Here is a 24,997-nt window from a genome sequence, read left to right on the forward strand (position 1 = left end):
GAATGTCGGTAAAATTAAAAATATCTTTTGCTGCTGAGGTATCAATTTCTAGGGCGGGTATTTGTCCGTAATATTATATTTAATGAGAGTAACCATGTCCTTCAAATGCATGTACAAGTTATGAGTGCTATGTGTAAACAAATGTCAGTTACATCGAGTCAAACTACAGGGCAGATATTGTTTTCCTCATTATACTCATTTTGAAAATGTATTTTGTAAAAAAAATGTAAATCAAATCAAATTGATTTCTACGTTATATTCAGGACAAACTATATTTAACGTAAACATCATTTTGGCTCCGGATACATCATATGAATAAAAAAAATGTTACGCATCACATAAGTATGATGTTGGATAAGAAATGTTCAACTAAGCAAGTTAAGAGAGTTGAAAAGCCAAATTTGATCAAAGAAGTAGAGGTAAGAAAACACTGATCGGGCCCCGTATGATAACTAAACTATTAATACAAAAGTGGATTTCCAAGTGAGTCCAGTAGAGCTTAATCATAGCTCAGTCTAATATCAGTGTGTGTATACCACGTGATAAATTACGTCATATATGCTACGTCGGAAGGCGATATTTTGCTTAAAATAAAGACTTAAATCAAAGATAACTTTTCGCTTACTACACCAATTTAAATGAAACAAAGGCCAGTCTATGTAGCTTAAAGAGCCCCACCTTTGTTTAACCGGATTTTGATAAGGTGATTAGTTTCATCAAACACTTCAACAAACCTGTTTCCCAAACAATGTTTTGACAGTGCTCCGTCAGACGGCCGTATCGTGAAAAGGTTTGTCGAATTGTTATAAGAAACTAAACTCTCAATCAAAATTTGGTAGAAGACCGAACGCGGAGCTCCGTAAGCTGCACAGACTGCGCTATATTTCATTTAAAATGGTAAAGAAAATGAAATGTTATCATTGTTTTAAGTCTTCAATCGAAGCAAAATATTGCCTTCCGACGTAGCATTTATGACGCAATTTATCACGTGGTATACACACACTGTAATATGTCAGATGTTAATGAAGTGAAATGTAGCACTGCTTTGTCGAGTAATGGAGATCGCCGTATGCTTTTATGTGGTTTAAGGAGAAAAATCTGTGAAATACAATGGGAAATACATTGTATAAACTGTGACGTCCGTGCACCATGCAGTCCGACTTGAACAGCTTTTTAAGCTGTCTCTGCATGGAATGCCATTCATAGAGTCACACAACTTTAGGCGAATCCATCAAACGCAGCCTGGCGAATTGGATAATTTTGTCAATTCTGGCGAATTTTGACCGAAACTGTTCAAAAATTTGTTACACAATTTGAAATATAACGAAAGGTTAACGTAGGGAAACTATTTGTTGCGAATGATTTACGAAGTGTGACGAGCGATTACTGTTATTCGCTAAAATGCGTTGGATCGCGCGAATAAATTTTGTTCATTCCGTAAGCGATTACGAACGCAAACATGCAAACCAAAGCGCAACTTTGCGCATGCTTCCGAAGCCGTCCGAAGCTTTCCGAAAGCGTATTTCCACATCCGGCCGTTACCGGACGCTGTACACGACTGGCGAAAACCAGGTGGGGGGTCAATTTGGAATTGTCGAAGACGCGGCGGGTGATCTGGGTCTACAAGTTTGCAACACCATAAGTCCCATTTCCCCTTGATGGCTCAATTTTATTAATATTGCAAAGTTTTGATGCTATTTACAATAGACTTCCATACCTTTCTGAAGTTAAATATTTATTTTCCTTTCTTTATCAATATTTTGAAATTAAAATTTTGATACATTTCTTTTTTTAAAATAGACGTTGAGTTCACAATTATATTTTCGCAAACAAAAGTACAGTATTATTTTTAGTTTTATTTTCACTTAATTTTAACCTCTAATTTGGCACCCTCATGTCTTGCTATGGCACACTTCCCACTGAAGAGTTGATACAATGCTTCATAGTATTTCTCACAATCTTCACTTTTTGCTTGCTGTGTTGAAGCCCCTGATATTGACAGTCCTGGTATCATCCAGGTTGCGATCTCTCCCCCATTCCCCAAGGAACCAGGTCGCCTCTTCTGTTCTCTTCATTTTACATAGTGTGGCACCTCTTCCTCATCAAGTGGAGAATGTAGCATGTCTTGACAATCAGCCTCACTGTGGATGGACTGTGGTTCATCTTTGAGAGGAGTATCTGAAATGACCGAAGACAAAGATTGCCACGCGTAAAAAAATAACGTGAAAAAGATTGTCTATAAATGAAATTCCAATCGAGCATCGATAGGTTGGATAACTTCGGTTGGTTCGAATTGATGCTTATCGAACAAATTATTTATGAACCAAAACATAAAGGTTTTTGTTATGTAAGCAGTTCGACTGTGTGTTTCGGTTACCAAACAGCCAAAGGCGTTTTCGGATCCCTCCTAGCCCTGGATAACCGGTAATTAAGAAATATTTCCTCCCCGGTTAGGGCTCTCTGTCCAAAGGGTTTCTGCATGTGCTCACTGAGGCTTAAGGCGTCACCCCCCCCCCCCCACACCACCACCACCAAGAAAAAAGGGCATGTCGACGGTGTCATTGGGAAAGGGCTGTGGGTCTGGAAATCCAGCGGAACCATCCTGCACCATCTCCAGAAATTCTGATGCATTATAGATCCTGGCATCCCCACTTGAACCATGCTCTGGCTCCTCATCTCCCCCTACATCGGCCTCTATGAAATGGTTGATGTCAAGTTGTTGTTGGAAGACTTCTTGGTGGGCCATAGCAGCCACATACTGCCAGCATCAGACGTTTTATATCTTCCATTTTGACGAAGGAATTTCTAATCATCTTAATATTTCGGCTCCTCCTTTAATATACAAAATTCAAGAAATACAAAAAACTGTTGAGATACTCAAAACTACTCAAAAAATGAAATGCGTTATGATTTGCGTGGATTCGAATGTCGTATTAACCCTTCGCAATGATTCGTATGCAAGCGTCTGCCGTTCGTTTTCTGAACGTCAACCAATCGTTTCAATTCGCTTTAAATTATCATGAAATTTCGGATTCAGTTAGCTTCAATACGTAATTATTCGCTAGATTTCGTACAAGTTTGCAAACTATCGCAAAGATTCGTCATGCGATCGCTTGAATGCAAATTAGCTGATGACGACCTGATAACATGCGAACTCTAACGCCAGTTGACGAACGCTATGCGAAGTCTTTCCGATTAGTTAACGTATTGAAACGAATTTTTACAAATAATAGACGAAACTTTTATTCGTCACAAATTTTTCAACATGTTCAAAATTTTTCGACGAACAAGACTAATCGCAACGGACGCAAAACCTCCCAAACGCATCCATATCAACGATGTACAACGTACGTAAACTAATGGGAACGAATTTAACTCAACTCCTATTCGCCAGTACACGCGAGTTGACGTCGGGGGGTATTCGCCTATGTGTGAGGAGGCTTATAACGATATGAGCTCATTTAGAATAGGAGGCTACATTGCACGAATGAAGTTATGGCGCTGAAAATCGACTTTGGGCAAGCCTGTAGTACCCTCCTGAAATATGTAAACCGCAACAGAAACGTGTCAATTTTTGTATGAAAGTTTAAAATGCTCGAACAATGAATGGGCGGATCAAGTAGGTAAAGAAGAACCAGAGGCGTAGCCAGCGTTACGCACTTACGCATGTGCGTAACATCAATTTGAAAAATGAAAAAAAATATGGCCCAAAATGGCATCAAAATAGAGAACTAACCTAGTTACTGATATCAGAATAAAGGGAAGATCAGCTATAGTAAGCATCGTTTTTCTGTGCTAGATACGGCTTACTTAGCCTAAATTAATCACTTGGTAATTTAATTAACAAAGACGGCGGCCTTGAACCTATAAATCCCGCCAAATACACATCAGTGCTCAACTTGTTAGTTCCATTTTCCTTTTTTGTCCTGGGGAGCCCCCCCCCACCCCACCCCCAAACCCCCCTACGGCTACAGGGATATTCCCCTACCACACCCTCCCCTTTCATGCGTAACATTCATTTAAGCCTGGCTTCGCCTCTGGTTAAACAAATATAAAAGTTTGTTAAATACTTTAATATTGAACTATAACTGCAAAGAGTAGCTATTCCATCTATTAAAACACCCTATAGAAGTAAACAGGTACATGTAGGCTGGAACGGCGTGGGCACATCTTTCAAGGGGACTCACTGCGTGGGAGATTGGTAGCGATTTATTTGGACCATTTAACTGTTGCGTCGTTCTTAGTAAAATCCAAGCGCTTGGTAAGATAGATGAAATCTTATTTTCGGTGAGTCTAATTTAACAGATTTAACTTCAAATTTCTTATTGAATACCTGTTTTGTCTGAAGTTCTAGTTTTATTATTTTCATTTTTCAAAGTAACGTGTCTTTTAAACGCTTCCTTCTTATTCAACACACTGTGTTGAACGTTGGTAAACTACCTTGAGCTTAGCGGACTACCAGCTCAGCGGCATTCTCAGTAACTTGCGAGGTTAGTCCACCTAAATGACCGTCAACGAGTCTTTTGACGATTTCTTTACTATCGCAGACTTGTGACGTCCACCATCCCAGCAAAAAGTAATGAACGGTCCTTGCGCAGAGATTCTTTGCAGCCACAATTTTGAAATTATCTCTGTTATAAATTCAAATTTCTATGAAAAAAACTATTGTCTACTATTAAACACATAGTTATTCATCTCATTATGCCAAATAACATGTTCAGATATCATAAAACACTTACATGTGTCGTTTGTTTATCAAACATCCCTATATCTGTAAATCTGGGGAAAATAATGAAACAGTATCCCTGGTCGCTCATTGTTGTAGCTACTTGTGAGGTGTAAATGTCACACCTGTGTATCCCAGAGCTTCAATTTCCATTACTTTTACAAATTTTGTATGGTCTGTCCTATTGCATTGCCACTTTTCCCATCAAAATACAATTTTGATGGAAGAAGCTCAATTCCTTGCATTATTTTGAGGTTTTAAACTTTTAAAAAGCCTGGTCGAAACTTTCAGTTCAAACAACTCATGTCAATATTTTAAAAGACAATTGGGCTTATTCTGGACTCAACCACTGTTTCACAGTTGACAATATGTTTTCTTGACTTTCTGTAAAATGTAAGTCCCTGAAGCAAGTATGACCAACCAGTCCAGTCCAGTCTGGTAAAATTTGACAAGTCTGCTAAAATAAGGTTTTTTTTCAAACTTAAAAAAATATATGAAGAAGTAAGAGCCAGTAGTCTAACAATATCTGTTAATGACATGCTGTTTCTTTAAACAAAGTAATCATCAGTCATTGAAATTTATCTTTTAGACGAAAAAGCCAGAATTCTTATACTATTGCTTGGCATCAAATTTTTTAACAAGCCCTCTATATATAATTCAGAATTTGAGCAAGCCCAGAAAGCATTTTACCAGTGCAGAGCTTGTGGGCTTGTGTTAATTTTTACCACTGAATCATTATTTTCATATATTGTTTTCAACATGTGAAGTCATTGTGTTGATCAAGGAAACTAATTATTGTAGGTGTCCAGTCCAATAAACTGAACATCAGGCCATGTCACTGTACGATGACCTTGATATTGACAAGGAAGAAAAGGGAGGGGTGGCAGGTAAGTGGATCTTTTTATTCCACATGCTCACAATCATTTAAAAAGACTTGAATGAGCAAACTCAAATTCTTACCTAACTACTTGGCTTCAGATGTAACAAAACTGGTGTTTCAAATGTTAAGTTTTCAACCAACGCGACTAATACTTGTACCATATGACAGACTTAGTAGATGTATCCAGTCAGGCATGCTTCCCTTTTTTTAAAGCTGCACTCTCACAAACAAACAGTTTTGGGTCTTTTTATATTTTTTTGTCTCAGAATCAGTTTATATTTTGCAACAATGCCTTCGATTTGGTCATATACCGGAAAGATAACTCACAATAGAACAGATCTTAATTGTTTGGTAAAATGCCAAAAAAAATCATTTTTCTTAAAGCATTAGTAACACTTTTAGTCATATATAATCAATTTTGAAATGATAACATGGAAAACTGTGACCTGCTCTTTCGCCAGCAGTCTTATATCACTGGTTTCCACACATTTACACAAAATTTGCCTTATTACTTGACAAAATATGAAAAAAAGTTTTCAAAACGGTTCATCTGTGAGAGTGGAGCTTTAATATTATTGTGAACACAGTTTCATTGATAAGCCAGCGAACACAAAGTTATGATTATCTGCACCTGCATTTACTATATTTATAATTTCAGCTGGCTGGTCATCCAACTACAAGTTGATGAAGTCCCAGTTGCAAGCAAAGAAGGCATCACTTATCCAGACAAAGGTAATCTAGCACACTGGATAGGCATTTCCGGTGATATCAGCAAGGTTGAAAACTCTATCTGGCGCCCACCATACTTGATGAGTCACGAGCTGTGACGCAATACTTTTATTTCTTTTTTTATAGCACGATCATGATATTTCAATAGATGATTTCCATAAACGTTACCATAATGTAAAATATACCTTCTAAACAAACAAAATAATCCTTAAAATATGTTGTATTGAAGGAACAACGTATGCATTGAATAAAAATTACTGCACACATCATCGCACACACATTTTGTGTGTCTGGTCCAGTAAGAAAAATCAGACCCTCGGGCACGCTGCATATCCAGTAACTCGGCAAGCCTCGTTACCAGGCAACGCAGGTGCCCTCAGGTGGGGTTTTTATTTAAGGACCAGAAACACAGCCCTTGTTGGAAATTCAGCCCTTCACCTAGATTGAGGGTCCTGTATTTAGAATTATTGTCATATTTTGGAAAAAATAATGCTTACACCATTTGGTACAATATAAGCTTGAGAACGGCTATCAGCTGTACTGAGTCAGCATTATGATATTATGTAATAGTTAGATGACATGAGGTTAGGTTTTAATGATTAAGAATGGGCTGAGTGACTTGTGAACTGTCTTAGAGTCTTAGAATACTACCTCATTGGCTTACACATTGTCAACACAAAATCTGAAGCACTGAGTCTGTATCGGATGAGTGGCAGTAGCAGGACCTTAAGACACCCGCAAAAGTAGAAATTTTTAATGATTAAGCCTATTATCCCAGTACTTAATGATTGCCTTTGTGCCATATCATTGGCTAAAAATGTATGTTGTATTCTAATATCAGTTCCTTGATATTTTTTCTTATTACTTGTTATAACCTTAAAAATTTAGAATTGCGATTAACATTTGACCTTTCATTTTTAGTCGTCAAGGAAACAGAGTACCTTAGCTCCAGTAGCAGACTTCAAGAAAGTATCAGACAACTCTGATGGCTCTCTCAAGTTTAATATGCTCACTGGAAAGGTAGGCACGCATCAATTCAAGGCTTCCATTAAGAATTTAAAACTGGAAGTTTAAACTTCCTTGACAGCAAATCGGAAATTTTGCTCGGAAATTTGGAAGTTTGTGTCTCAAGAATTTTCCACTATTGTCCAACTATATAAACCAAATATATAATAATTTGTTACCAAAACATGTTTTAATTTAAAGACTTATTAACAAGGTGGCCATAAAGTAACATTGTACCAGATTTTGATATTCTGAACTTCCAAGCCTTCATTTATTGAAGTTTTTTCCAAAATAGTGGAAGTTTTTGTACTGGAAGGACTCAATTTTTGAACTTTTGGCTCACTTTTAAGGGTAATATACTTCCAAACCTATGTTAACGGACGCCTTGTCAATTATTTCTATTTCTATTAATTCATAGAGACTTTTATGAAAAGTGTACATCATGCTTTATTTATATCAACCTGAAGTTATATTCATTTTGAACATTATTCATTAAATGTTTTAAGTTAATCTAGTCATAATTTACCGGTACATGCTTGTTCGGTCTGGATACTCAAACTGGTTGAAATTTGTTTATGCCAAAAATATTGAGAATTTCAAGGCCATATGATCAATTCTAAATGGCGCCATCTCAAATACATGTATGTATAAAATTTTAATTCCAAGACAATGTTACAACATAAATAAATAGGGTCAGAAATTTAGATTTTACTACCCCATAATTTCTTCACCCTTATAAATGTAAAATGCCAACAACATATTTAAGTCACATTCTATTGTCCTTTACCATCACTCATTTATCTACCCCTGAAATGCACTTCAACAGAAGATTTAGTTCCAGGAGATAAAATTATTATGCCCCCTTTTGAAAAAAGTGGGGTATATTGTTTTGCACATGTCGGTCGGTCGGTCGGTCGCTCTGTCTGTCTGTCGGTCGGTCGGAATACCAAATGGTTTCCGATCAATAACTTGAGAACGCTTTGACCGAGGGACCTCATACTTGGTATGTGTATTGGTCATCACCAGCAGATGAACCCTATTGATTTTGAGGTCAGTGGGTCAAAGGTCAAGGTCAGTGTGACCTTTACATGAAAAACGGTTTCCGATCAATAACTTGAGAACGCTTTGACCCAGGAACCTCATACTTGGTAGGTGTATTGGTCATGACCAGCAGATGAACCCTATTGATTTTGAGGTCAGTGGGTCAAAGGTCAAGGTCAGTGTGACCTTAACATGAAAAACGGTTTCCGATCAATAACTTGAGAACGCTTTGACCCAGGGACCTCATACTAGGTAGGCTTATTGGTCATGACCAGCAGATGAACCCTATTGATTTTGAGGTCAGTGGGTCAAAGGTCAAGGTCAGTGTGACCTTTACATGAAAAACGGTTTCCGATCAATAACTTGAGAACGCTTTGACCCAGGAACCTCATACTTGGTAGGTGTATTGGTCATGACCAGCAGATGAACCCTATTGATTTTGAGGTCAAAGGTCAAGGTCAGTGTGACCTTAACATGAAAAACGGTTTCCGATCAATAACTTGAGAACGCTTTGACCCAGGGACCTCATACTAGGTAGGCTTATTGGTCATGACCAGCAGATGAACCCTATTGATTTTGAGGTCAGTGGGTCAAAGGTCAAGGTCAGTGTGACTGTAAGCTGAAAAAAGGTTTTCTGATTGTCCATATTTTATTTTCTTATATAGTAGACAGTAGAAATTTATATGTCACTAAATGCATGAGTTGAAGTATCAGTTTTCAGTGAACATCTAGTTTAATTATGCCCCCCTTCGAAGCAGAGGGGTTATATAATTGCTTTGCACATGTCGGTCGGTCTGTTGGAAGACCAAAGCTTGTCCGAGTGATAACTCAACAATTCCCGGACCTATGGTCATCAAACTTGACATGAAGATTAGGTATGACCAGTAGATGACCTGCCTCATATGCATCCAATGACAAATCAGCTGTCATTTCAGTCCATGCATATTTCATTCAATTGTCCAAATATTTCTGGCAACTTGTTTATATTTCATAAGCCAAGCTTCAATTTTGGCATGTTTGGGTGTAGCCAATGTTTCTTGTATGTTTTCAATGCGTCCTAAAACCCATAACATAGATTAAAAGTTTTTTCTTGAGTTTTTCACAGATTGTTTTGCCTGCGTCTTCTAACCACTATCGCCTTATAACCAGTCATTTACGGTAATTCTTGGCATCCCTGGCATTTTAAGTATTTGAACTTTTCTACTTCCGGGGACTAAGTCTCCGGGTTGAAGTATACTCAGGGGTAGATGAATGAGTTATTGGAAAGGACTACATAAATCATATAATATTTAATGTTCTACTAGCCATAAAAAGGTTTTAACTGTTGCAGTACAGGTCATTAATGTTGTCACATTCCACAGCTGGAGAATATTCCACGTGAGGAGATTGTCCGTAACAGCCCTGCACTAGGGGTTTCACCCTTCTTGCCATCCGACCCCGTCCCCTCACTGACGGGGGTGAAAGATGAGTACAACCCACTGAGGCCCAATGACTATGAGGAACTCATGAAGAAGAGGAAGGAGAAATCACGAGATCGGGACGAGGATGATAAGAGACGCGATGACAGGTTTGTGTAGGCTGCTTTCACTGATTTTTAGGTCTGTTTCAATGTCAGAGAAGTCAAGGTATAGTTATAGCATTCTTGTCAGTGGCATCACGGTCATCTAAAAAGTCATTGTCATAAACATGTTGTCAGAGGCTCAATACCTAAGCATGAGACTTTGTACACAACTTCACTATGGCAAAATGATAGTGCTCCAGCTAGCCCTCAATAGCAGGGTGGTGCACGCTGCTGCCTTTTTTAAGCACTCTGCAGTCTTACTACACCCTGTTTTGCCCTTTTGTTTAACAAAGTCAATTTTCAGGAAAAAACAACAAAATAAACATAATTTTGACACTACAGTAAAAGTAACAGCTAAGATATTCATAACAGACTTTAAGTATTGAAAGTAGTTTCAACAAATACACAATAAAAAATGAACACTGGCCCTTGCAAATGATCCATTAAGGTCATTCAATTCACATCAAACGTGCCCTGTCTGAAGTAGCAATCTGCCCTTTTCAAATCTTAGCTGGAGCACTGGTTATGTTTGAAACTTCTGATCTATGCTAACCTTTGCGTTCATTGTTGGTGTTGTAGACGTGGAAGAGATCGTCGGGACAGGGATCCTGGGCGGGAAAGCGTTGGCGAGTTGGAGCGGGCCCGACGCAGACGGGAAGATGATGAGGACAGCTATGAAAGACCTGTCAGAAGTATGTGTGCTTTTTGTTTGCGGTGCTGTCATATTAAATGTGTCGCTTTTAAGGAATGTTTAGCCCAAATTTGAACAAAAACTTATTAAGAGCTAAAAATCCCTGGTCATTACACCAATATGTAAAAATCATGAATAAAATTGCTTTTGAGCAAAACAGAGCCAGTTTTTAGACATGTATTTTATAGATCAAAATACCGTAATGTTTAGAAACCTCAGCACATAGTCACCTATGGTATACTGTGAAATCATTAATGTTTGTGGGGCATTAATGTTCGTGGTTTTCGTGGGTTGGGTGATCCACGAATTCAAGATCCCACGAAATATAAACCCTTTATTCACTTTTTCAAGTGCCTTGTTACGTACATACTCTAGTATATTATTTACAGAGGTCGCAGTATAGTGTGTTAAAACCTGTCTCACTGTATAACTTACGATCATTATTCTGTTAATATATTATAACTGCCTTTAACAAATAATGAACCAAATCAATTAAATGTGTTTTATGCAGCAAATGACAGTTATAAGCACGTGTGCTGTTAATGAAAATCTCCAAGTTTACAAGATGTGCGTGATGAGTGTCTGTACTCGATTTTTTTCATTTAATGAAATAATTAATCGATTACTAGTACATTGAAGGTTACTAAGCACCGAACGTGACAATATACGCACCTTTTCGGTGTTTTCACAGTTTGCAAAATTCTTAATTAGCATTAAATGGCTTCCCCTATCTGTATTTATGATCAGAACATTAATGATTTCACAGTAAGGCAGGTCTTTTAAAAGTTTGAAACCTCAATTAGTCACGGCGCGTGTCAAACTGGCACCAGCTAGTTAACTGAGGGTAAAATGGGAATGGTATTCGACTGAACGATACAATTAGGCTATTGGGGTTTCATCGATCCTCTGTTATACCGTTTACCTCGAATCATTCCTTTTCATTCTATTCAAAGCACAAGGGACAGAGGCAATCTATTGTCTATGTTTACCAACTGTTGCCTATATAGTATACATAAAAACTATTTTATGTTTTCTTAGTCTTTATATACTATATAATCATATATGCTAGGAAAACATTAAAAGATAGTTTGCTTCTGTTTCCTTCATTCCAAAGATGTTGAAGCTAAACTGTTTATATGAAAATTCGAATAAAGCAGTTAAAGCTACACTCTCACAGATTGAATGTTGACAACTTTTTTCTATTTTTAGTCTTGGAGCAAGCCAATTTTTGCAAAAATGCATGGAAACCAGTGATATAAAACTGCTGACAAAAAACTTGATCCCATGTTTTCATAATTATGCCCCCCTTCGAAGAAGCGGGGTATATTGCTTTGCACAGGCATGTCGGTATGTCGGTCGGTCGGTCGGTCGGTCAGTCCGTCGGTAGACCAAAGCTTGTCCAAGTGATAACTCAACAATTCCTGGACGTATGGTCATCAAACTTCACATGAAGGTTGGGCCTGACCAGTAGATGACCCCTATTGATTTCGGGGGTCATCGGGTCAAAGGTCAAGGTCACAGTGACCTTTAATGGTAAAATAATTTTAAAGCTTGTCCGAGTGATAACTCAACAATGCCTGCACCCATGGCCCTCAAACTTGACATGGAGGTTGGGCCTGACCAGTAGATGACCCCTATAGTTTTTGGGGGTCATCAGGCCAAAGGTCAAGGTCACAGTGACCTTGAATGGTAAAAGGTTGTCCGAGTGATAACGTGACAATGCCTGCACCCATGGCCCTCAAACTTGACTTGGAGGTTGGGCCTGACCAGTAGCTGACCCCTATTTTTTTGGGGGGCTCAATGGGTCAAAGGTCAAGGTCACAGTGACCTTTAATGGTAAAAGGTTGTTCCAGTGATAACTCAACAATGCCTGCACCCATGGCCCTCAAACTTGACTTGGAGGTTGGGCCTGACCAGTAGATGACCCCTATTGTTTTTGGGGGTCATTGGGCCAAAGGTCAAGGTCACAGTGACCTTAAATAGTAAAAGGTTGTCCGATTGATAACTCAACAATGCCTGCACCCATGGCCCTCAAACTTGACTTGGAGAATTGGCCTGACCAGGAGATGACCCCTATGGTTTTTGGGGGTCATCTGGCCAAAGGTCATGGTCACAGTGACCTGGAATGGCAAAAGGTTGTCCGAGTGATAACTCGACAATGCCTGCACCCATGGCCCTCAAACTTGACTTGGAGGTTGGGCCTGGCCAGAAGATGGTCCCTATTGATTTAAGGGGTCATTTGGCCAAAGGTCAAGGTCACAGTGACCTGGAATGGTAAAAGGTTATCCGAGTGATAACTTGACAATGGCTGCACCCATGGCCCTCAAACTTGATTTGGAGGTTGAGCCTGGCCAGAAGATTGTCCCTATTAATTTTAGGGGTCATTGGGCCAAAGGTCAAGGTCACAGTGACCTTGAATGATAAAAGGTTGTCCAAGTGATAACTCAACAATGCCTGCACCCATGGCCCTCAAACTTGACATGGAGGTTGGGCCTGACCAGTAGATGACCCCTATTGATTTTAGGGGTCAAAGGTCAAGGTCACAGTGACCTTGAAAGCAAACTCGACAATTCTTGGACCTATGGTCATCAAACTTGACATGAAGGTTGGGCCTGCCAAGTAGATGACCCCTATCGACTTTGGGGATCATCAGGCCAAGGTCAATGTCACAGTTACCTTTAATGCAAAAAAGTTAACAAATCTTCCCCCAATGATATCTCAACAAGCCTGAACCTATGATCATCAAACTTGACATGGATGTTAAGCCTGACCAGTAGATCACCCTTATTGATTTTAGGATTCATAGAGCCAAAGGTCAAGGTCACAGTGATCTTCAATGGTAAAAGGTTGTCCGAGTGATAACTCAACAATGCCTGAACCCATGGCCTTCAAACTTGACTTGGAGTTGCATCTGACTTGTAGATGACCCCTTATGATTTAAGGGGTCATCGGGTCAAAGGTCAAGGTCACAGTGACCTTGAACGAAAAAAACTTGTCTTTTGATAACTTGACAATGCCTGCACCCATGGCCCTCAAACTTGACATTTAGGTTTCTGGTGACCAGCTAATGACTCTGGATTTTGAGTTCATAGAGTCAAAGGTCATGATGGTCATAACACACTTTATCCTCACACTTTAATGGTCATAATCTTAAAACAGCAACAAATCAGCTGTCATTTCGGTCCATGCATATTTCATTCAATTGTCCATATAATCCTGACAACATGGCGCTCAGGGGGGGCATAATGTTTGACAAACATCTCTTGTTATGTTCAAAATCAGATGTTTTATGCATTTTTCTTAGTAGTAACACTTTAAGCCATAAAACATTGATTTTGGAACGGAAATATGAAAATCTGCGATCTGAACTTTTGTCAGCAGTATTATATTACTGGTTGCCCAATATAGAATAGATATTTATGCCACAATTGGCTCATTCCAAGACAACAAAAAAAGAAAAAAAAGTAAATCTGTGAGAGTGCAGGTTTAAAGAAAATTACATATGTAAATGCCCCAAAACAAGATAAAGGCTGAAATAGCCTTGTGGTATATGCGTCTGGTTCTCTACCAAAAGATAATAGATTTAAGTTGCACTAGGGGAGTATTCTTTTGACCCATCTAAAAGGACATTTGTCAAGTACTGGTAACCACTCCGGAAGTTTAAAGTAAGATGGGGTTATCATTGCAGGAAAGTCAGAGATGTCTGGTGCAGCCATAGCCCCTCCCTCAATACTTCTGGAGGAACCCCCAATCAAACCAGGTCAGTGAGCAGTATTTTGGCAGGAATATAGCATACATTTGGTAGTAAACTGTGGTCGAGAGTTCTTGAAAATCAGTTCTAAACTTTTTCAAGTCTTCAATGTTCCATTATGTTTTCAAATATTTAATATTGCTAAGGCTGTTATATATTTATCATACTATTTCATGAGACCATAATTATGAGATGACAGTTATGGAACAATTCCAACTTAAAATGTTTGAATCAACAAATAACTTGTTGTTGCCTTCTTATTGTAAGTTTTGATTGTAAACTCATAGATTTATCAGAATTGTCTTTTTGAATATTTCCGATAATCAAATATTGTTTGTGCCCAAATTTCAATCTCTCATTTACACAGCAAATCTTAAAGATGTGCATTGGACATCCCCATTTTAGATCATGTAGTGTTAAAAGACAGTTAAGTTAAACTTAAATTTAACACATTGATTTTGTTATTTGAAAACATGTAAATGTATTGAGGTTTTGTTTTAGACCCTGTTTAAATTCTTTGTGCTATCGACAGTATTCTTTAACATTTAGATACTCAATTCTCCGATGATGGCGCGATTGGGGGAATGGCAAGTACTGGGGGGTAAGTTGTCGTTTGATTGCTGCAGGTGGATGAACTCATTTTCTAAAAAAAAATGAATTTTATGAGATTTTTAGTCTTTAATACTAAAGGTGACTTTTAAAACCATCCCAACAACACCATAAGGTGATATACGAAAATGGTTCTTGTTCTTGAAGAACTTCTACATGAACAACAGGCAAAGGGGGGTTTTACACATCATCTATATGATATTGGTGCATGGTTGACATCTAATTAAGAAATACATGTATAACACACCACTGAGAGTCATATGACATTATAAGGACAGGCCAGTCAGCCCCAAAAGGTGTTTATGGACAGTGGCGTTAGCCGAGGTCTATTCACCTTTGGGGGCTGACTTGCCGGTCCTTATAAATGCCATATAGCTTTAAGTGGTGTGTAAATATTTCTTGTACTGTTTCGAACCTTTTAAATCACCATTCAATATCTTTTAGGCGCTTTTGATGTGTTTTATTAAACAAAGAAATAAATGTCTGCAACAATTTTTCGCTGTTGTGACAATCGCAAGTCGTACTCAAATATTTTATGAGCTCAGCCGTCCATATTATTTGGCATCAGCAGTCTATAATATATTTTCGGCGAGGTCAAAAATATGATATGGACCTCTTGCGTCATAAAAATGGATTTTTTTATTAAAATACACTGACATACAGACCAATCAACTTTATATATTCAAATAAGGGACAAATTTATGTAAGGTGTAATACATGATAATTGTGCATGGTTGACCTATCTGTATAATAGTGTATGGTTTACAAAGACTTTGAAAAGTGCTTACATGTAAATTAAACAGGAACTCTTAAATAGTTCTTTTATTGAGTGATAGTACTTCAATATCTGAACATTGAAAATGCATTAACAATTTTTTTAATAGTTTTGTTTGAAACGTAATGGAGAGTTTTGGAAGAAATTCCTGGTAATAAAACTCTGCTTCCAGACTATCATGAAATTGTACAATTGTTTTTCAGGCTTTCAGTGGCTTCAAAGATCATGGCAAGGTATGGTTACAAGGAGGGACAGGGACTTGGCAAGTCTGAGCAAGGCATGAGCACAGCCCTGTTTGTGGAGAAGACCAGTAAACGTGGAGGAAAGATTATACATGAGAGAGATCTTCCGAAAGGTATACTATGTTCAGTAAACATTATGCATACATGTAGTAGCTAAAAATGGTAAAATTATATCTCCAAAATGGTATACCATGGTATATAAAAATTATACATACAAAGAAGGTTAGTTATTTGTGTAATATCATTTTATGTTGAGCCTGCTTGTAGTGAGCAGGACACAGTTTTCACATTGGCAGTTCCCTGTATCTGAATGCATGCGTGAGTGTGTTCGTAAGTGTGTCTATCTGTCAAGAATGAATTTGTCTTGATCATCATTGGATTTTCAAAAAATTAGCCACAAAGGTTCACCATAATCAGATGCCATGTGATGAATAAGACCCAGGTCTGTACTTCAACGGTCAAGGTTAGAGGTCAAAAGTTAAAATGATCCTTGTCCTGGCTGTATTTTGACCATGCATAATAGGATTTTCAAAAAAACTTTCCATGAAGGTTCACTATGATGAGCCGGCATGTCGCTTAGTAGGCGCAGGTCTGCACTTCAATGATAAAAGTCAAAGGTTTAAATTTTTCCTTATCCAGACTGTATCTTGAATATGCATTTTAGGATTAAAAAAAAACACTTTCAATAGAGGCTCACTATGCTGGGGTCTGGTTTGCAGGTACATGTTTTGTTCAACACCGTGTTAATCTGTGTTGCAAGTGCATAGAAGTGCAGTATATTTGAGTCAAAGGCACCTTTTACAGGCTCGACATGTAACCATTTGGCATTTAGTTCCACAGGTGTCTTCATAGATGATTTTGCATGAAATGTATCGTAAATTAAGGAGTTTCAGTATTAAGTATTTTTCAGTGTATCGGAATTTAATTGTCAGAGAAAATAATGAAATTGAAAGTTTCATTCCATGTAAATGAATATAGTTTACGTATATTGTAAATTTAAGTATAAAGGGATGGTTGATGGTATGATATTTATGTACTTATTTCAGATACACCGAGAGAGGTTCAAACTAATGCCAACGTATTAAGAAATCCAACAAAAGTCGTACTGCTAAGGGTAATTTTTGTTCTGTCATTGTTGTATGAATATTTTCGTTTTTTAAGTCGTGAAATATAACACAAAAATTAAGGAACAGTGGCTGTTATTGTCGGCATTATATGTTAGCTATTTAAAACAACAAAAAAAGCCTTTCCATTTTGTTCTCAGAAAGACCAGATATTAACCTTTGATTTGTCAAATATATATTCACAATCCAAAAAAAACATTACCAGAATTTAAAACTATTTCTACCAATTTATTCTATGAATCATTCTGTGAGGGTCTGATTTTGCAAAGGATTTACTAAGGGTTTTCCCATTTTGTTTTCAGAACATGGTAGGCCCGGGAGAGGTTGATGGTGATTTGGAGGGGGAGACATTCGAGGAGTGTGGAAAATATGGCAAGGTCATCAAGTGTCTCATCTTTGAGGTGGGTATATACAACATAATTTTATACCCCAATTCTTAAAGCTGAACTCTCATTGATTGATAGTTTTGACAACTTCTTTATTTTTGTCTTGGAATGAGCCAATTTTTCTTTCGTGCATGTCTGGAAACCAGTGATATTAACCTAGTAGCAAAAAATCATATCCCAGACATAAACGAAAAAAAATGGTTCATTCCAAGACAAAAAAAATAAAAAAAATGTCAGAACAGTAAATCTGTGAGTGTGCAGCTTTAAGCCCCTTGTATGTATTAAGATTAAGAGATTTTACAAAGTGCTTATGGGATGGATTTCTTTAGGATGATAATAAATAGGGTGAAGTTAGCATGTCACAGGTTATGTCGAAGGACCATTAAAGAGCGCTGTAGCCGGATTGTACAGACAGCCCACATGTATGGGTTACATTTCTAGTTGTACAATAATCTTGTATTACGAGATAAGCGAATTTGTTACTACTTCTTCGAAATCAATGTGAAGCATTTTCAGAAAAAAATAACCTTGAAAGCCTTTGGATAAAATAGATGGTGTTAGATGGCAGTCATTGAAATGAGACAAGTTCCTGGTATCGAAAGTTTCAATATCCTTGCTATTTAAAGCTGCACTCTCACAGATTGGCTGTTTTGACAGCTTTTTTAATTTTTTGTCTTGAAATGAGCCTATCAGTAATTTTGTGTAAATATCTGGAAGCCAGTGATACAAGACTAAATATCAGATCGCAGTTATTCAAATTTACTTTCGAAAATTTATATTTTATGGCTAAAAGCCTTCTAAATTGAGTTTTTTTTAGCAATTTTCAAACTATTGAGACTTGTCCTATTGTGAGTTATCTTTTATGACTGAATTAAAGGCATTGACAAAGATAAAAACTAAAAAAACCTGTCAATCTGTGAAAGTGCAGCTTTAATATCCAGAGTTTGGGGAAGCCTGGAAAGTAATTTGCAAGTGCAGGTCTTGTGCTTATTTCACCCACTGCCTTAGTCTTAGTGTCAACTTCGTGATGTAAGCTTTGATATTGTTTTCCAGATGCCTGACACCACTGAAGATGAGTCTGTTAGAATATTTGTGGAGTTTGACAGGATCGACTCAGCGATCAAAGGTAACAGTTACTATTAGTTGATTTCAGTAGCTTTCCTAAAAAGAAACCAAATTCTGGTGCTCTTAATTAAAGGGCTAGACACCAGATGATACAAATGCAAGAAAAAAAGAAAATTGTCAAAAGCTTTCATTACAGATAACAATTTGTAACCATTTATTTTAATAGCTGTAAACACACAATTATTAGATGACTGGCTGGTTCTGCAATTGGGGTTTCTGTGGAGAAATATGTAAAAATGGTTAAAAACCTTCTGAGTTAACATTGGTAAAGACATGATTCTTCGCACCATGATGGTTTCTCCGTAACATATTTTATTTGTAAATATTAAACGTTTGCTTTTAAAGTGACATTTAAAATCAATATATACACATATATAACAAATATAAAATTTAAGGGATAAAGCTACTTTCTAAATTCCTGATAACAAGATTGTAACTGTGTATTTAATAGCAGAAAATGCACAAATGTTTAATGACTGGTGAGTCCTAAAATATTTACAGTGATCAACTATTGTCTCATAAGGTAGAAATACAATGTTTTCTGCACCTCTCTTTCAAATTAAACTTAATTAGAACCATAAGTATCCATCCTTTTTGGTAACCTAAACAATTGTATTATTTGCGGTACATCATATTTGGGAGTAAAAGTACATCTTTAAGTATTATTTGTTTGTATTTCCAGCAATTATTGACCTGAACGGAAGGTACTTTGGAGGAAGAGTAGTGCGGGCGTGTTTTTACAACTTGGACAAGTTTCGACGATTAGATTTGGGCGCAGATGTGGAAAACCCACCCTAGACCTTCAACTTAAACTCTGATACAAGATGTTTTATAGACATGTTAAAACACATGGATAGTGAACTTATCGAAATACATGCAGTGACCTAAGAATACTTAGTGTTGGCACGAATGTTTCTACACTACCCATTGGGGATGAGGAGTAAACTGATAAAATTAATCACTGTATAAATTCAATCTATGACAAAAACTTTGTAGGTTGGTTTTGTTCGAAGCCCTCTATTTGATTAACTCAGAAATGAATCTGACGATTCTGTTGGTTGAGACATTAGCACACAGACATTATTGTCCAGTAAAGCAAAAATGAAAACTACTACTCAAAATTCTGATCACTTTATAAGTCATCGAAATTAGTCTTTTTGGATGAACAAGCCCTATGTTCTACTACATGGAATTGCCTTGAACACAGGCTTTCTGTATAAAACCAAGATTTTGAGCAAGCCCAGAAAGCATCTACTTTTGTATGGCATCTGACAGTGAATATCTGTCTAATTTTGTTATATATAGACAAGCTCTTGTACTTAAATACAATAACAGACAAACTGTACATTTCCTTTTCAATATTTTTTAGGTACCAAGCTCTGTACTGAGGTCTACTTGTTCTTGTTTTATGTATGTTTTTATAGTTGATATACATGTACCTACAGTATATGAATAAAAGGGTGTAAAGATTAAGTCAGTCTTGATAATTGAGTATCTAAAAGTGCTGCAATACAACAAAACCAGGTTTTAAATTAAGGCAATATGAAAATTATGGTAAATTAAATTGTGTATCTAAATAAAACCGTTACTATAGACCTGGACCTTGTTCGTAAACAGGTGAAATTCAGTCCCAACATACATAACGATGTGGCCTTGCTATACAGCAAAACAATTTTTCTCAATGCATCATTCCTGTCTAAAGTTATAGAGAGGAAACCGTTCTCTATTTGTAAAAATTGATACCACTGACCCTATATGCAATATGACATGTTTAATTGCTATACCTTTCCTTACTAAATGAGACCCCCACTCAACATTTTTCATGATTTCTCAGCTTTTTCTATTGCATTACAACAAACTTTTTATCATTTGATCAGGGTCTTCTCAATGTACATCCTGATTGGTTGACCTTCAATAACTCCGCCTTCTGGCGATAATTTTCGGATTAAGAGTTTTCCAATTATAAATAGCTAATTGCAATGTTTTATGCCAAATAACTTTAATGGGAAGAAAAGTAATAAAGTTAACATGACAAAGATTTAACTGACTTTAGGCTTGGACTAAGATATGTCTGCATGTCAGCTTGATGTGATGAACCTTTGTACAAAGTTAATTCAAAATCCTTAGGTTAGAAAAACTTATGGACAAAGTGTCAATTATATACTCTCCTTTGAGAGTGTTAGGTAAGCACAGTGGTTAGCGCACTCGCTTCTCACCTAGGCAACCGGTGTTCGATTCCCGGCCTGGGTGCATGCGAGTTTGATATGTGGTCACCAGGCCTGACAATCGGATTTTTTCCAGGAACTCTGGTTTTCCCTTAAGAAATAACTATGCACCTATGTATAATATGGTTTTGTAAAATATTACACTGAAAATCAACTATTGATGATAACAATCATTTATTGTGCGTGCCAATGACAGTTATTCAATTGTAATCAATCATCACACCATAAATAGTATTTGATCTCCATGAGGGCTTTTCCATTTAAACATATAATCCCGGGGGGGGGGGAGGCACTTTTAAATTATGCCACTCCCCTACAGAAGCAAATTTACCCTTCTGGGGTCCAAATTAGCGGAAAAAGACACCCACCTATATACTATTTAAATAACTACCTTCCCCCCGGGGGTTATATGTTTTACTTGAATAGCCCCGATTTTCTTCAATAAGGAATCACATACATAATTATGAAAGTTAGTCCCAACAGTTCCGGGGTTGGTCATTATCTAGACCTCGATAGTAACAGTTTTTGATATCTCCTTGCTCTTCTTTCTCTGAAACATGCTGGGATGCAGATTGCCAAGCAACGCCTGCTCCCAGTTACCACAGAGATGGACATCATTTAACACCTTGAATACCTCCAGCAAGCTGAGGTTTTGGTGTTTATGACCCTCCCACCTGAAACATTCAACAACACAATTACTGTAAGTTTCAACAGTTTACCATGTAATCTTATTTTACTGTAACTATGTACATAGCAAGTTACAGTAACTGCTAAACTGATGGTGTAAGAATAGATACCCCTGTAAGGGTTTTAGCTAAAGTGTTATGGGAGGATGCTGCACCCTGACCTTTCTCAGAAGTACCCTTCTGCCCTCATTGTGACCAATTTTAACTGTAATTTAAAATGAAGAGCTCTTGGGTCATAACGATTGAAAAAAATAGTATGAATATAATTTTTTCATTGACTTGTCTTTTTTTATTCTTTTTGGTCCCAGAAACTTACATTTAAACTGAACATTTCCAGTTTATTTATGTGGAGTATATTTTTTCTTCTAAAAAATATCCACAAACAAAACTGTAAGGACCAGTCAAAGACTAACAGATAAACATGTATGCTACCACTAATTTGTCATTTTTAATAAAACTGTAGAAATAAATTGATAGTTGGACATACTCACTTTTTAAATCTGTTTGGAAATGAAGCACAACGGATTCCAAGCTCCTGAGCTTTGCCATATGACAAGCGTTCAATTTTGTTTCTACTAGATATTCCTCCAATAATAAAAGTTTCTTTGCCACTAAATCTTTTAAGTGGTGGACCATCAGGGCTTAGGTAGATTAGTTTGCTGTGAATTTTATAGAGATCCAAAATGGATGCTTCTTGAAAGTCAGCACGAATATCTGTTTCGAATTCACTGTCATCACTAAAACGCTCACGAAACTCCTGGTTTCTTTTAAAGCTTGTGAAATGTAAATGTAGAGGCTGAGGATGATGTAGGTTATATTCTGCACATTGCATAGATTCTAAATACACTTGATAGGCTTCATTTGGATTTAAATCATAACCCAAATCAAACACCACTGGTGGTCCATGTAAAAATCCTTGGAGACTTTTGACAATTCTATATTGTCCACTAGTTCTAAAAAGAGGTGGATCCTGGTTCAAATTTAGTCTCATCTCTGTGTTTATAGTTTGTTTCTTCTTGAACTTTTGTTCCATTACATAGGCACTGTAGAGATATTTATGGCAATCATTGATGTTGCCGCATTTAGTAAGCATATGGTGTAAATCCAGTGTAGATAACTCTTCGGGAACCTGGAAACAGCATGATTCATTTATATTTATAATAAACTCAAAGGTTTTATAATACATGGCTTAGTACTGATAAAATGTTTTTACAAATTTTGCAAAAGATACACAGAGAACTGATGGGTTTTAGAACAAATTATTAATTTAAGAAGGGAATGTCATATATATGAAGACACAGATAAGAAATACCCCTGTCATTCACTTCAATAAGCAGCAGGTAAAACCATACATTAGATGGCATTGCTGTTTTGACAGGTAAGAGATACTAAAATTCATGGTACATGGGTATCGGCCTAAACATTTGAATAATTAACATCTGACTATAAAATAATTATCTCTTAAAATGTTAAAAATTTCACTAAAAAGTATTTTTCAGTAATAAGCAATTAACATTTTGTACAGAACTAATTCTTAAATAGTAGAATGGTTTTAACAGATCAGATACATGTAAAAGCAGTATACCAACTCTCCACTATGTAGCAGCTGACTATGTAGAACTTCAATGGTTTTCTTTCTCTCCAGCTGTTTGGCATCTAACCTTGACACAAACTGTATGGCCTTTTGCATTCTCAGCAGATCCTCAGCGTTCAAGAGTTTGCCATCTACTAGATTTCTGACCAATGTAGCCACTGGAGTCCATCTGTTACAACCTAGGGCAAAGCCCCGCAGACTTGTGTATCTTTGCATAGTGTTCTGTAAAAAAAAAATATAATTGTTTTAATCTAGCAAATGACTTGGTAGTAATTAATCAATGTTATGATTGCTAATTATTGAAGGATTGATCACATTTTTTGGGGGGGGGGGGGGTTCAAGCTGTATGAACGCAGTAGGGCATGCAAGCCAATTACATGAAGCACTAAAGAGCTTCCTGGTCATTTGCTTGCTCGCCCAACTTATCATTACATTTAAAATAATCATTCATTATGATTAAAAATTAGCAGTATCTTCTGCAATTAAGTATTTGTTCTGAATGAAATGTTGTCATTTATCATTGGTTAAATGATGTTGCACAAAATCCAATGCGAGCGCTACATGAACATTGAAATAAACAATGATGTCATAACTCCATATAAATGTCAGGTTTTCTCTATCTAAGACTCTAGGTGAATGTAAACATAATGTTTTGTGAACGACTCCCTTAATGAGTAAACATAATGAATGTCCAAATGATAAAAAAGTTAGTTCTGGCTTCCATAACTTTAATGTTGATATTTATTTTTTGATGTTTACAACACATCCAAGAAGGTAATATATAGCGTGTTCGCTGAAGTTCTTTAGCTATAAAAAAGTTTGCCTAACGCATTATTATGGTTGTCGTTAGCCGAAGTACAGAAAAAAACAGATGAGGTTTGTTGTTTAATTTTAAACAAATCACGACTATTGCCTCATTCCTCAATGTCGATGAAAATAGCCTTAATTGGATTTTAGAAAAGAATAGAAATGATACCTTTGATGTTTTTCGAAACTCGACGCAGCGCACTTAATTTAAGATGTCATGACTTTCAAACAAATAATACATGTTTCACTATTAACTACAAATTATAGGTTTTAATATAAGGGACGTAACTTGTGCGTGTATCCTTCATTTGGGTTACATTATACTAATTCATGTGCTACCGTACACCACGTAACGAAGAAAGTAAACAAATGGACAGTATTCTTACACAAGGTAATTGTCAAATTTGTTGAATACTGTTTGTACACAAAAGCGAACATTCGATACGAGTGACATGAAAAATCACGTGTTACACCTGCAGAGTATGATTCGCAGTGTAGTTATTCGAGAAAACTGAAAAGGGCAGTTGAGTTTGAAGGTCTTTAAAAGCAGCATTACTTCATGACATAAGAACGACACTTGATTAAATTATAATTATTTAAATCAACCGGGATTTTGGCGTAACTTTGAATCTCCACCCTCCATCAGAACCGACATAAGAACGGTTTAAATGGTGGTGATGATGGTGGTTATGTGTGTGTGTGTGTGTGTGTGCGTGTGTGTGTGTGTGTGTGTGTGTGTGTGTGTCGGGGGGGGGGGGGTATCGATATCGAGATGTCCTCGCGTTACGGTATATATGCACCTGTAGTGTACATAATACGTGTTATGTAAATTATTTTGCTTCCATTAAATGATATATCAATGTCCGATTGGAACGTTTGAAGGACATTCTTTTAATAACCATACCCCGATCATTGTTTTATGGAAGAAGGAGTGTGTGTAGTTACTAAGTTTTTCACTTGCATGGGCGCAACCTGACCAAATTATATGTACACGCTCGTTCTGCAAGAGGGCGCGGAGGCAAGTACTGGAGAAAATGTTA

General features: G+C 37.0%; 2 protein-coding genes and 1 pseudogene across 3 annotated transcripts; 1 reads left to right on the forward strand and 2 right to left on the reverse strand.

The window, feature by feature from the left end:
- Positions 1–1,952: 1,952 nt before the first annotated feature.
- LOC128217113 (uncharacterized) lies at positions 1,953–2,611 on the reverse strand (annotated as a pseudogene).
- Positions 2,612–4,208: 1,597 nt separating this feature from the next.
- LOC128216414 (splicing factor 45-like) lies at positions 4,209–20,118 on the forward strand. Of its 2 annotated transcripts, none has more exons than XM_052922973.1 (13): positions 4,209–4,287; positions 5,528–5,613; positions 6,265–6,338; positions 7,257–7,355; positions 9,743–9,948; positions 10,522–10,634; positions 14,322–14,393; positions 14,934–14,985; positions 15,972–16,123; positions 17,057–17,124; positions 17,437–17,535; positions 18,574–18,646; positions 19,328–20,118. In XM_052922973.1, the coding sequence occupies exons 2-13, from the start codon at positions 5,559–5,561 to the stop codon at positions 19,441–19,443; spliced, it is 1,179 nt and encodes a 392-aa protein (XP_052778933.1). In that variant the 5' UTR covers positions 4,209–4,287; positions 5,528–5,558; the 3' UTR covers positions 19,444–20,118. The 2 variants fall into 2 exon arrangements, with proteins under 2 accessions (XP_052778933.1, XP_052778934.1); XM_052922974.1 differs by lacking the exon at positions 4,209–4,287 and adding an exon at positions 4,300–4,490.
- A 290-nt stretch (positions 20,119–20,408) lies between these two features.
- On the reverse strand, positions 20,409–24,237 carry LOC128218094 (uncharacterized). The gene is made up of 4 exons (XM_052925632.1): positions 24,127–24,237; positions 23,142–23,372; positions 22,048–22,685; positions 20,409–21,544 (listed from the first exon to the last, which is right to left on the reverse strand). Exons 2-4 carry the CDS (start codon positions 23,364–23,366, stop codon positions 21,373–21,375), a joined length of 1,035 nt encoding a protein of 344 aa, XP_052781592.1. The 5' UTR covers positions 23,367–23,372; positions 24,127–24,237; the 3' UTR covers positions 20,409–21,372.
- Between the last annotated feature and the right edge of the window lie 760 nt (positions 24,238–24,997).

Source organism: Mya arenaria, chromosome 14 (genome assembly GCF_026914265.1).
Source record: "Mya arenaria isolate MELC-2E11 chromosome 14, ASM2691426v1".
NCBI lineage: Eukaryota > Metazoa > Mollusca > Bivalvia > Myida > Myidae > Mya > Mya arenaria.

Coding starts and splice junctions, on each gene's coding strand:
- LOC128216414 (XM_052922973.1), top strand. CDS start 5,559: ATGTCACTGTACGATGACCTTGATATTGACAAGGAAGAAAAGGGAGGG. Junction 7,356..9,742: donor TTAATATGCTCACTGGAAAG/GTAGGCACGCAT, acceptor CACATTCCACAG/CTGGAGAATATTCCACGTGA. Junction 14,986..15,971: donor GGAATGGCAAGTACTGGGGG/GTAAGTTGTCGT, acceptor ATTGTTTTTCAG/GCTTTCAGTGGCTTCAAAGA.
- LOC128218094 (XM_052925632.1), bottom strand. CDS start 23,366: ATGCAAAGATACACAAGTCTGCGGGGCTTTGCCCTAGGTTGTAACAGA. Junction 22,686..23,141: donor TGCTACATAGTGGAGAGTTG/GTATACTGCTTT, acceptor TGCTGTTTCCAG/GTTCCCGAAGAGTTATCTAC. Junction 21,545..22,047: donor TTTCCAAACAGATTTAAAAA/GTGAGTATGTCC, acceptor TGAATGTTTCAG/GTGGGAGGGTCATAAACACC.